At 43.7% G+C, this 14111-nt stretch overlaps 1 protein-coding gene across 2 annotated transcripts in view; it reads right to left on the minus strand.

Moving 5' to 3' along the window:
• Positions 1 to 1252: 1252 nt before the first annotated feature.
• Positions 1253 to 14111, minus strand: part of ITPKA (inositol-trisphosphate 3-kinase A) — a 58296-nt gene continuing 45437 nt past the window's right edge. Inside the window, exons 2-7 of one of the 2 annotated variants that reach the window (XM_035111740.3) lie at positions 9837 to 9933; positions 7027 to 7240; positions 6201 to 6405; positions 4543 to 4644; positions 3088 to 3159; positions 1253 to 1934 (exon numbers count right to left, since the gene is read on the minus strand). In XM_035111740.3, coding sequence (XP_034967631.2) covers positions 1731 to 1934; positions 3088 to 3159; positions 4543 to 4644; positions 6201 to 6405; positions 7027 to 7240; positions 9837 to 9933 — 894 coding nt within the window. In that variant the 3' untranslated portion in view covers positions 1253 to 1730. The remainder of the gene's footprint in view (positions 1935 to 3087; positions 3160 to 4542; positions 4645 to 6200; positions 6406 to 7026; positions 7241 to 9836; positions 9934 to 14111) is intronic. The other variant, XM_088670586.1, reaches the window with a different exon arrangement.

The following is a 14111-nucleotide window of genomic DNA, read 5'->3' on the forward strand; positions in this document are numbered from 1 at the left end:
AGTCCTAAAATAACCCTTTGCATGAGAGATACCACATTCACCTGATACACCAAGTGGATATACTTTGCCCAAATGAAGTGCTTAGCACCTAATGTTTCAAGTGCCCAGTACACCTCTATAGGGAGAAAAATAAAAAAATTCCTTCAGTAGCACCTTAAAGACCAACTGAGTTTATATTTTGGTATGAGCTTTCGTGTGCATGCACACTTCTTCAGATACCTTCAGTATCTGAAGAAGTGTGCATGCACACGAAAGCTCATACCAAAATATAAACTCAGTTGGTCTTTAAGGTGCTACTGAAGGAATTTTTTTATTTTGCTTCGACTCAGACCAACACGGCTACCTACCTGTAACTAGATCTATAGGGAGAATTATTCTTTTTTAATTCTTGCAAAAATCTGCTGATCCAAGTAATTTCAACACCAAGCAACTTGACCGGTTGTTCTGATTTCTGCATGTGAAACATTTCAACATCCCCTAAATTTAGTTAGTTTTGCTTTGCTTACTAAATAAACCAAGTCACTAAGATGTGATCCCACAAATAAGTCATATGCATTCCAGCTCACGAGTGGTCACTTCTAGGCCACCACCAACCTCAATGAAATTCAGTCACCCCGAAATTGACTGCTTGCTCCCCGGAAGGCAAAGTCTGTCTTGGATCACACACTTTAAAACCTGGACAGCTTTATGCACAGTCTCAGGTGAAGAAAAGGAGAGGCTAGCAATCATAAAGAAGCAGTAATACAAAGCCTGGCGCAAACTGGAATTGTCTGGTTTCAACCTCTGCTTCTCCATTACCATGGCAGCTCCTCTAACCGGTAGAGCTGATTCAGGTTCCTCTATAGCAATGTGGGGTGGGTGCGCAGGTTCAAACCAAAGCATGCATTAGACTGCAGTTCTGCCCATGATTAGTTTTGGATGGCTGATTAAAAATCAGTAGGACTTACCTGTTGCACAGTTGTGGTCAGGGTTGCGGGGTAGATGTGTGCAATATATTTGGGGGAGGGGCTTAATGGCAAGCTGCACGTGTTTTGGCACAAATAAACTAATTTGTGGGAAGCAGTTGGCGACAAAATGGAATGGTAGAAGACGAGAAGGAACAGAGGGGTATGGAGAGTTGTGTAGGGCACAAAAACTCTTGCACTGGCTCCTAGAGCCCAAGGCGCCCTTTGGTTTCTAAAGCTTCAACAGCACTTTGTGCGCATCTTTAAACTTTTCTGCACCACCATTAAAACTAGAAGAATTACATATGTATATATGAATGAGAGTTTATAAATTCTTCGCCAAGTACCAAGCTGCCTGGCACACAAGTGAATGCATGGGATGGGAACATTCCTATCTAGCAGTGTGAGCAGCAGCAGCAGCAGCATGAAGGTTAAAAAGTCTGCTTATTACTTTTGAAGATATTTCAGAGGAGAATTCCAGTATTTTCTGTCCCATGTGCTCCAAGCAACTTTCACTCCAGGAAGTAGTTGTCCTGCTCCAACGTCCAAATCTTTAGAAAATTATTCTGTTAGTTGGTTAGCCCTTTGCATTCATGGCTAACCCTGGATTTCTCAGGCTCCCAGAGGCTGGCTCTGAGTTTCCACCTCGTTTTTGCAGCAGGGTAATGCCCCCAGAGTCTGGCAAAAGTTTTAAAAGCCTTCCCTCTGACTGGGGAGGGGGGGTGTTGATTCTGGAAAAATTAAAAGCAACTGAGCGGTCCTATAAAGACTTTGTGCCAGCCCCTCTCATCTCTCAAATATATTTTCTAAGATGTCGATCAAATTGTCCAGTCCAAGTAAGTAGCCATCCTCCCGGTTCCCTTCCTGCCAAGGGATCCTATGATCCAAGGTCTGCTCATCTGGAAGAAGGGTAGTCTTTCCAAAATCAATGAGCCATACATTGGCATGCCCACTATCATCATGCACAAACAGCAGTGAACTTCCAATTACCTGCAGAGGGGAGGGAGAGAGAGAGAGAGGCTACTAGATATTTCGTGAAAACCTGGCGTCTTGCTGTTCCTGGCTCCACCCACCATAAACTTAGGGCCAACACATGCCTGTAGTTGAGGATTAAACAAATTCACTGAGGAATCCACTGGCCTGATCCAGCAGACTCTTTTAATGTTCTCAAGTTTTTGTTTATTTACCAGGAGCATTTTAATACTGCTTTATATTTAAAATACCTCAAAGCAGTGCACAGATAATAAAATATACCACGAACAATAAAACACAGAACATTTAAAAAATCCAAATAGTGTAGCATCCAGTTACCAGGCTGCCCCCACACTGTTTAATGGTCAGGAAACATCTTAAGCGTCTACTTAAAGTCTCCACCCCACATCATTCAGCCCAGGCACTGAGGTCCAGCTCTGAGGGCCTTCTGGCGGCTCCCTCACTGCGAGAAGTGAGGTTACAGGGAACCAGGGCATTCTCGGTGGTGGCACCCGCCCTGTGGAACGCCCTCCCATCAGATGTCAGGGAAATAAACAATTATCTGACTTTTAGAAGACAGCCGAAGGTAGGGGAGTTTTTAATGGTTGGTTTTTTACTGTGGTTTTATAATTTTGTGGAAGCCTCCCAGAGTGGCTGGGGAACCCAGTCATATGGGCGGCATATAAATAAAATAAGAATACTAATGATCATTGTCACCATCTAGTTGGCTGCCTTATTTCTGAGGGGAGGCTGTTCCACATGATGAGTGCGAAAACTCTCCTTCAGCTGACTAAATGATGGATCTCTTGCAAAGAACATCATCTGATGACCTCAGGGAGTGGGTAGGTTTCTATAGGAGGTGGCATTCTCTCATTCTCTCCCAATTTGCTTAGGGCCTTCTAAACAAACAGCAGAACCTTAAACTCAGCTCAGTAGCTGAAGTGGCAGGCTAGTGCAGCTCCTTTCATGGGAGTGTTATGTGCTCATGGTAGGTTACCTCTCTGGGCAACCTAGCTCCTGTATTCTGCAGCAGCTTCCAAACCAATCCCAAGGACAGCTTCCCCCACTCCACACACACAGAGACAGAAGGCATTGCAGGAATCCAGTCTTGATGCTACACTGTTTTCTTCACATGCTGCCTCCTTGGCCTTCTCTCTCACCCACAGCTCACCTCATGCCGTTTAAAGAAATTAGAAGACTCAAGAACACCACGAATGTCATACAGACGCCTCAAGTATTTTTTCTGTGAAAAGAAGGGGTGGGAGGTTGAATCATGTAACATTTTACTGCCATACAAAAAATTTAAAAACCTGATAGGTGGAGGAAATTGCTTCAGAGACTGCTTTAAAGGTAAAGGTAAAGGACCCCTGACCGTTAGGTCCAGTCGTGGACGACTCTGGGGTTGTGGCGCTCATCTCGCTCTATAGGCCAAGGGAGCCGGCGTTTGTCCGCAGACAGCTTCTGGGTCATGTGGCTAGCATGACTAAGCCACTTCTGCCAAACCAGAGCAGAGCATGGAAACGCTGTTTACATTCCCGCCGGAGTGGTACCTATTTATCTATTTGAACTTTGATGTGCTTTCAAACTGCTAGGTGGGCAGGAGCTGGGACCGAACAATGGGAGCTCACCCCATCGCGGGGATTCGAACTGCCGACCTTCTGATCAGCAAGCGCCACCCGCATCTGCTTTACTACAGAGTAATTTAAGATACTACCCACCAGAAACATAAACACAAATATTCTGAGAATGGGAGTTTCGTGAGCCAATTTTTTGGGCACATTATGCTCTTTTGGTGTTTTAAGTTACAATTCACCCATTGCACAAGTGTGTGGGTCCCAGAGCCGGCGATTAGTGAGAGCTAAACATCTGTAATTTTCTCCCTGAAGGCTTTCAGCTCATCTGTTCATAGTGTGGGAAACGCAGCATGGAAAAATGTTCCCCACCACCCATGATGCAATCTGAACAATGTTACTCTGTCAATGAAAAGAAACAGCATCATACATCTGCTAATGAGGTCAGAGGTCTAAAGCCTACAAAGCACAAGCGTTTTGTGCCAGATAGGAACCCTGGTAAGAGGATCATGTTCAGAGCTGATCTGTGTTCTTGGTATACAAAGGGCCTCACTGCAGGGATGCAGAATACAATGTGTTACCTTCCTTTCATATGCTTAAACTATGACTACAATAATACCACAAAACCAGGGAAAAGTCCTACTTATAGTGTGATATTAATATTTATCAGTCACTGTTCAGCCAGATAAGCCTCCAAAATATACAGCAATTATAAAATACAATAATTTTAAAACAAAAGAGAGAGATGAAGCAGCCAACATCAATGATAGCAGATCTATGTCTAAGAAAACTGGGAGTTGGTTTACTATCACACATCCAACCTCTCCCCACCCAAGATGATGCATTGGGTCAACCTTTTACCCAGGTTAAAGAAATCTGGCGAGAGCTTCTTAAAATAATGGGTCTTATTACCAGCTGCTCTGGAGGAAGTGACGGCACCTGGGGCTCCTGAAATGTCCAGAGCTCCCTCTCCCTATTCGTCTGCCACCAGCTCTCACAGATTTAATGAGCCAGGCCAGCAAAGGGCCAGCCTCAAACTTCTAAGTATAGCTTACCAATATAGTTGTATCTCCCTTAATGAATTCCGCAAAAACCTGGAAGACTTGGTCCCATGTCTTCGTTGTCTTGAAGTTGGTGTTACAAGTCCCATCAGCCTTCTGTAAGGAATAAAAAGAAGGGAGGTGGAAGACATCCTTCTGAACACAGAGGAAAGAAGAAAGGGAAGGCACCAGCATGGGGACAAAGAGAAGAAGAATCCTCAAAAGGTGAAGTTGGCTGGCTTTTCCTCAGAGGCAGCTAAACTAACTCCACCAGGATGGTTACCCCTACCCTGAATATTAGCTGCTGAATTTACAGCAGTCTGATGCAGAGCAGGGGAGGGCAGAAGGTAGATCTTTGGGTGATTTGCAGTAGAATGGCAAGGATTTCTGGCTACCAATTGTATTAACAACAGCAGCTATAAAATGTACCCGCTTCATCCCACGTTATATAGCTGGAAGCTGTTCCTCTGAAAAACATAGGGTGACCAGGAATGGATTTTTGTGTGGAAGGAAGGGGCTCCATTCAGTTCTGGTATTCAAATCAAATTCCTTGGAATTATTTAATTCTAAATGACTAGCTCTGGTCAGTGGATTTCAGGGTTCTAGTTAGACATAAAGTAGATCCCTTGAGCTTGAAGTCCGACATCCCTGATACACAGTGCCAGATTATGACTGGCAAGACCCAGGTTCAAATCCCTACTCAGCCATGAAGCTCCTTAGGTAACCTCAGCTAGTCACTCTCAGTCTAACCATAAGCTCCTCAGGTGGCAAACAGGATATAACTGTATTAAATACATCACATACATAAAGTATCACTGAGACTCTAATACAAACATGTATTTTAGGATATGGTGTACATTATAAACAAGGTGGGCAGGATAAAATGAACGACTACTGACACTTAATGAAAGCAAGCTATGCTATTAAGTCATGCTTCTGGATGCAATGCAAAAGAGCCCTAGAAAACTGATAAAATTCTGCTCTGGGTTGTAGTACAAAACCTATCTGAGTCAGATTTGGCCTTGTGCATGTAATATTTGGCTGCAAAAGTGTGGGCCACCCTAACACAACAAATGTATGTGTCTTGACAAGGGAAAGTTATGAAACTGCAGTGCACATCGTGGGCAGAGACATCCAGCAGCACTCTGAAGTGATGTACTACAGCAAGCCTGTGAGGGCAGCGAAAATATCCTTTCAGTCTGTTGCCAGATGGTACACTAGAAGCACAGCGCATTCTGCAATGCCAGCATTGCACTCATTGATGGAGAAAATCTGGCAGCATCCTCCACATTTGTCAACTAACACCAAAGCATGGCCTTCTTTCCAACAGGTTACTTTATTTGTGTACCACACAAACACACATCATCCCGATCTCACAATGGCCAACCAGATGCCTATGGAAAACCCACAAGCAGGATTTGAGAACAAGAGCACTCTCCCCTCCTGTGGTTTCCAGCAACTGTTATTCAGGTGCATCACATCAAGCACCAGCCATTAGCGTGAATGGGAAATGCCAAGATAAAGTTCAGCTGAAGTGCTTGTGTGTGGGTGACCCATGAGCACAGGGGAAAAATGGATCTGTGCAGCTCATGTGCACATTGACTTTCTGGTGTGTATCCAGTCTAGGATGCTGCAGCTAGGGAAAGCTAGTTTAGGAATGGAAGATGTCCCACCTTAATCCCTTCGATCCTGAAACCCAAGTTAGCACTGGAGCTGATTGTCTCCCTCCACTGCATATAGCGTGGTTTGGTCACTGCATGCTGTGAGTTCTCCTCCTCAGTGGGTGCCAGAGGATCTACATCGATCATTTTCTTATACATGTCCTTACGCAGCTTTGGTTTCTCTCGTGCTTTAGTCAATTCTTCCTCCAAATATGTCCTGCAAAAATAATATGAAATTGAGCACTTATTTGATACGCCCAAGAATATTTCCATGCCATTTCCATTTATCTTATAGGGAGCTCAGTGTTCGTTACATAGAGTAATAATTACCCTCTTCAAGATAGCATCACATTTTAAAAAAACAACACTTTGACCAATCAATGTCAGGACTTTGAACTCCGAGCCACAATCCATGGCAAGGGTAAAGGAGAAGCACTGGTGTAGCTAAATGTGTGTGGGTTTTTTTAAAAACAAAAAAAATCCACAATCTGTAGCCAAGGTTTGTTATTGGCTTACTCACTATAGTTTGTTAGCAGCAAAACAAAGTATTATCACTAGTTCAAATGTAACACTAAGCCAGGAACCATGGTTTGTTTCCTACAGGCGCAAGCAAATTTGATTTTGCTCATGTGTGGTAAGTCATTGTTTAATGCACACCATGATGTTCAAATATGGCCAATGTACCATCTGTTCATCAGAAGGCAGAAGGGGCTCACAATCCACATGAAGTTGAGGGATGGATTGACCCAACACCAGACTGCCATCCCCTCAAAATCACAGCTATCAACAAGCCGCCCACAATGAGACAGCAGGGTTATTGTTGTTTAATGCCTCCCACCTGATTCCCATCTTGCAGTCCATCACACAAGGCCCTTCAAAATTAGCTAGAAGGTCATCTAGTTGCATGTAGGACTCGCCATCTCTCTCCACCACACCATGGAAGACAGGGACGCAGGAGCGCAGTGGGTCGTTCATCAGCAGCTCAAAGCACTTCTCTTCATTCTCAGAGTAGCGCTTCAGAATCGTTCCACCGTCAGCTGCCTTGAAACTCCCTGCAGTAAACAGAATCATAGTGTTTATATGTCCTTTATATTGTCCGTAAGAATTTATTGCTACCACTAATTCAAAAACTCCCCGGGCATCTGGAAGATTCTCACCTTGCTTTTTTATTGCAAGACACAAATCTGTTTGTAACTCTACAAATGGCAAAAAAATTAACTTCTGTTTTGACATAAAAGAGACGGAATGGATTGTTATATACAACTTGAAATTTTTTATTATATCCTTATCTAATTCTGTATATCCTTTAAGCTATTTTACCTTTTAATTGTAAATCAAATTGTGTGCGTTTCTGCTCTTGTTTTATTATGTCTATGAGCTTAAAGCTGAAATAAAGTGATTTGGATTTGGCATGATAACTTGCAACTTTCAGTCTGGTAGGAGGGAAAGGTCTCTCCGCCTAGTTTGACTGCCGCACCTCTTTCTTCCTGCTGAAATACTTTCCTGGAACAGTAACATATGTGCCTTGTAAAAAGAACACCCAACGCAAACAGTGCCTGTTAACACACACACACAGCCAGCATTCAGATGGAATCACATAAAAAGTTGTCTCCACTAATCATATAAACATGTCCATGTCTAAATGCACTAGACTACACAGGAGGTTAACAGGGCAAACCACATTATTACTTTGATAGCCAGATTCAGTGATAAAATCTATGCAATGCTACCACTATGTCCTGAACTGAGCTCCATCCTGTACCTGCTCTTAGCACACAAGAGAGAAGCTATCAGTCACTGATCATTAACCAACAAGCCATGTCTAGAAGCCAAGTTGTGCACTTTGAGTACACACACGCTCTTCCTCCTGTGCCCTCGGAATCCTGCAGCTCCAAAATTTCACTACTCTGAGGTTCCAAAGGAATCAAGTCTCAGCCACACAGCCAACAAAATGAAGCTGGCTGCGACAAGAGGTACAGAGGAAGCAGCTTCCGCAACTGCCAAGGCGAGTGTAATGTCAGGATCTGTTTTTGTTTCACTCAAATGTCTATTAATTCATAAATCTATTAATCCATTGCCTTCTGAAACAAATTTATACCCTAAAACGCAGCCAACAAGGCTGAACCTGAATCTTACATTGTCTTCCTGCATTGTAAGCTGGTTCATGTTAGCTCCTGCAATTGCAGAATTCTCTGTAGCCAGCATCAGAATTCACAGGGTTCTCTTGGAATCAATGCAAAATGAGCTGTAATCAATTAATCCTATTCATTTTTATACAAGGAAATGCCTCCTGCTCCAGAGAACTCTGCACATAGCTTTGTTGACTTACGTTTTCCGTTAACCTCAGTCAGTTACTATAGGAGCACTAAAGCAACCATGCTTAAATTACATCAAGCCAATTTTTTTTAAAAAAAGAAAATGAAAGTAAAAAGAAAAAGCTTGGCCTGAGATATTCCAGCCATTTCTACAAACACTACATTAAACATAATCTGCTTAAGCAGCTCCTTACTGGCCACCCTACCAAACTTTCCTTTCCATTCTCTGTGACGTATACTTTCACTACACTGCAGCAGTGGCCTTGAGCTTAGGCTCCAGAAACTTTCATGTGTAAGGTTGGACCACAGACTTAGATATAGAAGCCTACATAGGTCTGTGGACACAGACACACACATGGACACACACACACACACAGCTAAGTCCTGAAGGATGCAAATGATTTACATCTATTCCAGACATTTCACAAAGAAAAAGCAACTGAGAGGCTAGTTTCATGGACAAATCTTATCTTGCATGCCATTGTTTAAGTGAAAACACAAATCGAGTACTACCAAGCTGCACAATCAAGACATGATTACTCTTTTTTAAATTCACAAAACAGACTAGGTTCATATCTATTAGGAACTCCTTACTAGCATTTATTTTCAATCTTCTGGTTACTGTCCTTGTCAGAAAAACTGACCCTGTGTATTATACATTTTTCTTTGCATTAGTGAAGTTAAGAAGATACCGGGCTATCTCCAACCATGTTGCTAAGCAGGTACTAGTAACGTTTCTCATGGCACAACAGGTAGGGAAACAACTGTTTAAAACGTCTCTCCTCCCCTTGCCCCACAGTGTCTCTGTGCCCCTCTAAATCTACTTTGGAGGGTTTGGAGGGTTCTCCAAACTTCTGGTGTTAAACCCCCCCCCCCCAAAAAAAAATGCCTATCCAACCCATTCTGCTGGGCAGCACAACTGGAGAAAACCCACTGTTTTATATCAAATGTGATTATTTTAAAAAGATTTCTACAAGCTTAGAGGTCACACTGGAATGGCTCCAGAACCGCAAACAACTCATAATCTGTCTGCTAGACAAACAAGCAGACTTAGTCAATTAATATGCTTCCTTTTCCCATCAATTTACTTATTTGAAAGTGCTTGTTGCCCTTCCCCGAAGGTCCAGAGTGCATAGCATATTGACAATCAGATAGAAAAAGCAGTTCTCTCGCCAGAGATAATCTAGGCATTTAGGGCTGATCGGTTTGCAGTATCCAGGTAAAGAATGGGGGCATATTGCCCTCAAAATCCTTTCAATCCTTCCATTTTTAACAACCATTTTATTATAAGCTTCCTATTTGTACAGAGACAACAGCCAAGAAAAGTTTTCACCTGTGTGACCAGCCAGCTGCACCCAGGAGTATCGCTTCTTGAAGGGACTGATGACTGGCAAATTGACAATTGTTTTTAACGTCTGCCATGCTTTTTTCTGAAACAAAGAAAGGAAAAACCATTAGCATCGTCACGTAATCAGGCATTTGTGCATGGAGACGCAAGGCCTCCATCTTGCACTTATGGCTCCCCACTGACTTCCAAGGCCAACCTGACGTGACATGAAAGTGGATTCCCATTAAAGACAGTCTCAAAGACTCACCTAATTGAACAGTGTTGATCAAAGACTAACACAGGCATAGCTAATTTGTGATGGTCAAACTCAAGGAGAGGAACACCCTGTGAGAAGGTCAGATTGTTAAAGAAATGCACAGGTCCAACACAACAGCATGCTACCTAATCCTGGAGGTGGCTACTGTATTTTAAAAACAAAGTCAAAAAGTTGTATCTGCATGCTTTCTCTCTCTCTCTCTCTCTCTCTCTCTCTCTCTCTCTCTCTCTCTCTCTCTCTCTCTCTCTCACCCCAAATTTGCAAAAGATTTTGGCAAATCAGTTATTTGAGCTTCTTAATTAAAAAGAGGTTTGGGGCGGGTGGCCCAATCCAAACAGCATGGAGGCACTGTCAGTTCAACCTAAGTTGGCTGTGAAAAACATTCATTGGCTGCCAGTCTGCTTCTGTTCCAACGTATAGGTGGTGCTCACCTTTAAAGCTCTTTAAAGACCTGGACACCCTGGCCTAGGGACTGCATGACTGCCCACTGCCACATAATCAGTGTTAGAAGCCCCTCTCTGGTTGCCTTGAGGCAGGTTGCAGCAACTGAGAGTGCCGTTTCGGCTGTGGCACCTCACTTATGCAATGCTCTCTTCAGGGAGGCTCACTCGGCATATACACTATGGTTACCAGATTTTTTTCAAGGAAGCCGCAGACACTTAAAATAAAAAATAAAAATCATGCTTTATTATTTTAGGAAAGGGTTGCCCAGAGTTATTGACCTTTGGGGAGGGAACCCCAAAGTTGTCGGGTGTGCACCTCGACACAAGGCAGGGGGCGAAGCCCATCTACAAACACACAAACGCCCCCCCCCAAAGAAGTTGGGGGGGAGAGAAATTATTATTATTCTTATTTCCCCAGTTCTTTTCAGATGCCAACTGAATGTGGTTTTAATGCACTTGTCTTTTACTGACTCTTGCCATTTTTAGCTCAGTTTGGATCAGTTTTATTGGGTGCCCCGCCCTTGTTAGCCAACCTGAAGAGCATTTATACTTCTGAGGGGGATATAAAATTTCAAATAAATACATTCCTTTTCCACCTCACCTCCCCAGGCCAGAAAATGCTGCCACGCAGTGTCACCTTGCTAACACCTTTCTGTTTTAGTTGTGACATCTTTGGATATACTTCTGTTGGCCGAAGGGGAAAGTGAACAGCTGCCGTATCAACAGAAGAAAATGACCTTAAATACCACACCACGCAGAAATATGCACAGAAAGACAAAATACCTTGCTTTCCGGAACTGAAACTGGGATGTTTAGTTTAACAGTATTTTTTAAATTATTATAAAAGATTCCCAAAGCCTTTTTCCCCTCCCCAGCTGATCAACTCCAAGGTTCCCTGAACAATTAATGTACAAAAGCATTGTTTTGCAGTCAGGAAGGGCCAGAGAAGCAATTTGGCAAGCCTAGCAATTACTATACAAACATTTCACTAAGATAAGGAGCACTCCACACTGATTCTCTCTCTCTCTCTCTCTCTCTCTCTCTCTCACACACACACACACACACACACACACACACACACACACACGGCACCATATCCTCCAGCTACCTTAAAGAATAGGATAAGGGTCTTGGTGGAAGAAAACGACTAGTGTCTGAGTCCAGGGCTGCAGCATTTTGTTCTACAAATGAGGCTGCTGCCATAGGAACATGAATCGGGGAATATATAAGTTTTCTGCATGGATTGCTCCATTGCTAAGCAAAGTGTTTCCACTCCACCCCCTGCAGAAGCCTATGAAACTCCCATCACAGCACTTTCAAGAGCTATACCCTGTTTCTGTCCTGGGGTTTCTTCTTCCTCGTGCCCCTTTCTCATTCCACAAGCTAAAACATACCGTACAGCTCTTTAATCCCATCCAGAAGGTCAAGCTAATACTAAATATATTTGGGGGTGCAGAGGGATGGGGGGGGGGGGAAAGAAACATGTTTTCCTGCCAAGATCTCACAGTTCTACTAATCACACATTTCACTTAAATGCAATTATAGGTTAAAATGTGTAAGGAAACGTGGCTTGTATAGCTGATGGGCTAGTTTCAAAAGGCTGGGTTTTTTGTGTGTATGTGTTTTAAATTAATTACCATTAGGAGAGGGGGAGGAATCCTACTGACGAGCCTGCCTACGCTGTTTAATTTTCATGACCCCTGGATCCTTCTCAAAGAAAATCTCTGCTGGTGCTCGGAGCAAAAATGATGTTGGAATTTTCTCCCCCTTCCCTGAGCTCTCATGCTCAATGGTACAAGCCCACACAAGCCCACACAGTGCTATTATGATAGCAAGAAACAAAAGGGGGAAAGACTTTTTCTTTATAGACTGAATTAATTCCCAGTCATCCTCCTCTTATTATTTCTTTTACTTTTATATGTCCTTTGAACCGAGTTGATAATTCTAAGGCTCAATATATTACAACAAAATCTCTGGAGGATAGAATGTCTCACATTGTCTTAGGAGAGCACTTTAGAATATAATTGTGTTTGTTGGATCAGGTCCATCTTATCAAGCACTTCAACAGTGGCCACCCAGATTCCTCTGGGAAGTTCAAAGGAAGTCAGGATGGTGACAATTGTCTTCTACTACTTGACTGGTTCGAATCCCCACGACGGGGTGAGCTCCCGTTGCTCAGTCCCTGCTCCTGCCAACCTAGCAGTTCGAAAGCACGTCTAAGTGCAAGTAGATAAATAGGTACCGCTCAGGCAGGAAGGTAAATGGCGTTTCCGTGTGCTGCTCTGGTTCGCCAGAAGCGGCTTAGTCATGACCTGGAAGCTGTACGCCGGCTCCCTTGGCCAATAGAGTGAGATGAGCGCCGCAACCCCAGAGTCAGTCACAACTGGACCTAATGGTCAGGGGTCCCTTTACCTTTACCTTACTTTACTGGATACAAGCTCTGGTGGTAGAGATCCTATTTCTTGCTATTACCTGGTAACAGCCATAGACAGGCTTTTCCTCCACCTCTCAGTACAGTTCTAGGTGTGCAATGATCTGAATGTGCCAAAAACAACTGCATGCAAAATAACCATGCCAGGCATCTCCATTCAACAAGTTGGCATCATCCAAAGACCACATAGCAGTTCGCAACATAAATACAAACTGAAAACACAAAAAACAAATAAAGCAGAAACAAAAGCAAAACAAACTAACAATTCCCCCTCCCACAGACACATTTAAACGGCTATAGAATGTTAATCCACCAAAGGCCTGGTTGAAGAGAAACATTTTCACCTGCCGCCTAAAGATATGTAATGAAGGGGCCAGGCAAACCTCATTGGGGAGAGCATTCCACAGAGCCATGACAGAGCCACCACAGAAAAGGCCCGTTCCCATGTTGCCACCCTCTAGACCTCTCAGAGGGGAGGCACACAATAAAAGGCCTCAGATGATGAGTGCAGGGTCCGAATTAGTTCATATGAGAGGCAGTCCTTGAGGTATTTCAGTCCTGAACTGTTTAAGGCTTTATAGGTCAAAACAAGCACTTTGAATTGGACCCAGAAACTAACCGGCGGCCAGTGCAGTTGCGCCAGGATCAGTGTAATATGCTCAGACCATCTTGCCCCTGCGAGCAACCTGACCACTAACTTCTGTACCAGCTGAAGCTTCCAAACCATCTTCAGAGGCAGTCCTGTGTTTAACCCAAATTGCTGTTTGTTGCGCTTCAACTGTAAAGAGCAGGGTTTCACAGGGAAAGCGCCAGGGCAAAAAAAAAAGAGGGGGGGGCGCCTTGGACACAGAGCATTAAATCACGATGTGCCTGGAAAGAGCGGAGGAGAAAGCTAAGTGTGGATAGGTCCTTAATCCACCATCCTAGACTGCTGCCCACAGCCCTCCCAATATTCAAGCAACTCCCTCTCAGAAAGAGAGGGAGTTGGAAGTCATATCCCCATGCTAGAAGCAGAAGGGATGGAGGGAGGTGAACGGTTTCCAACTGTCCCGTCCCCCTTTGTCCTCCTGGGACAAAGCCCAAAGGTGCCGAGTCATGACAGGATACACAACACTGATGTACTTATCACT

This window comes from Zootoca vivipara, chromosome 1, assembly GCF_965207765.1.
Source record: "Zootoca vivipara chromosome 1, rZooViv2.hap1.1, whole genome shotgun sequence".
Taxonomy (NCBI): domain Eukaryota; kingdom Metazoa; phylum Chordata; class Lepidosauria; order Squamata; family Lacertidae; genus Zootoca; species Zootoca vivipara.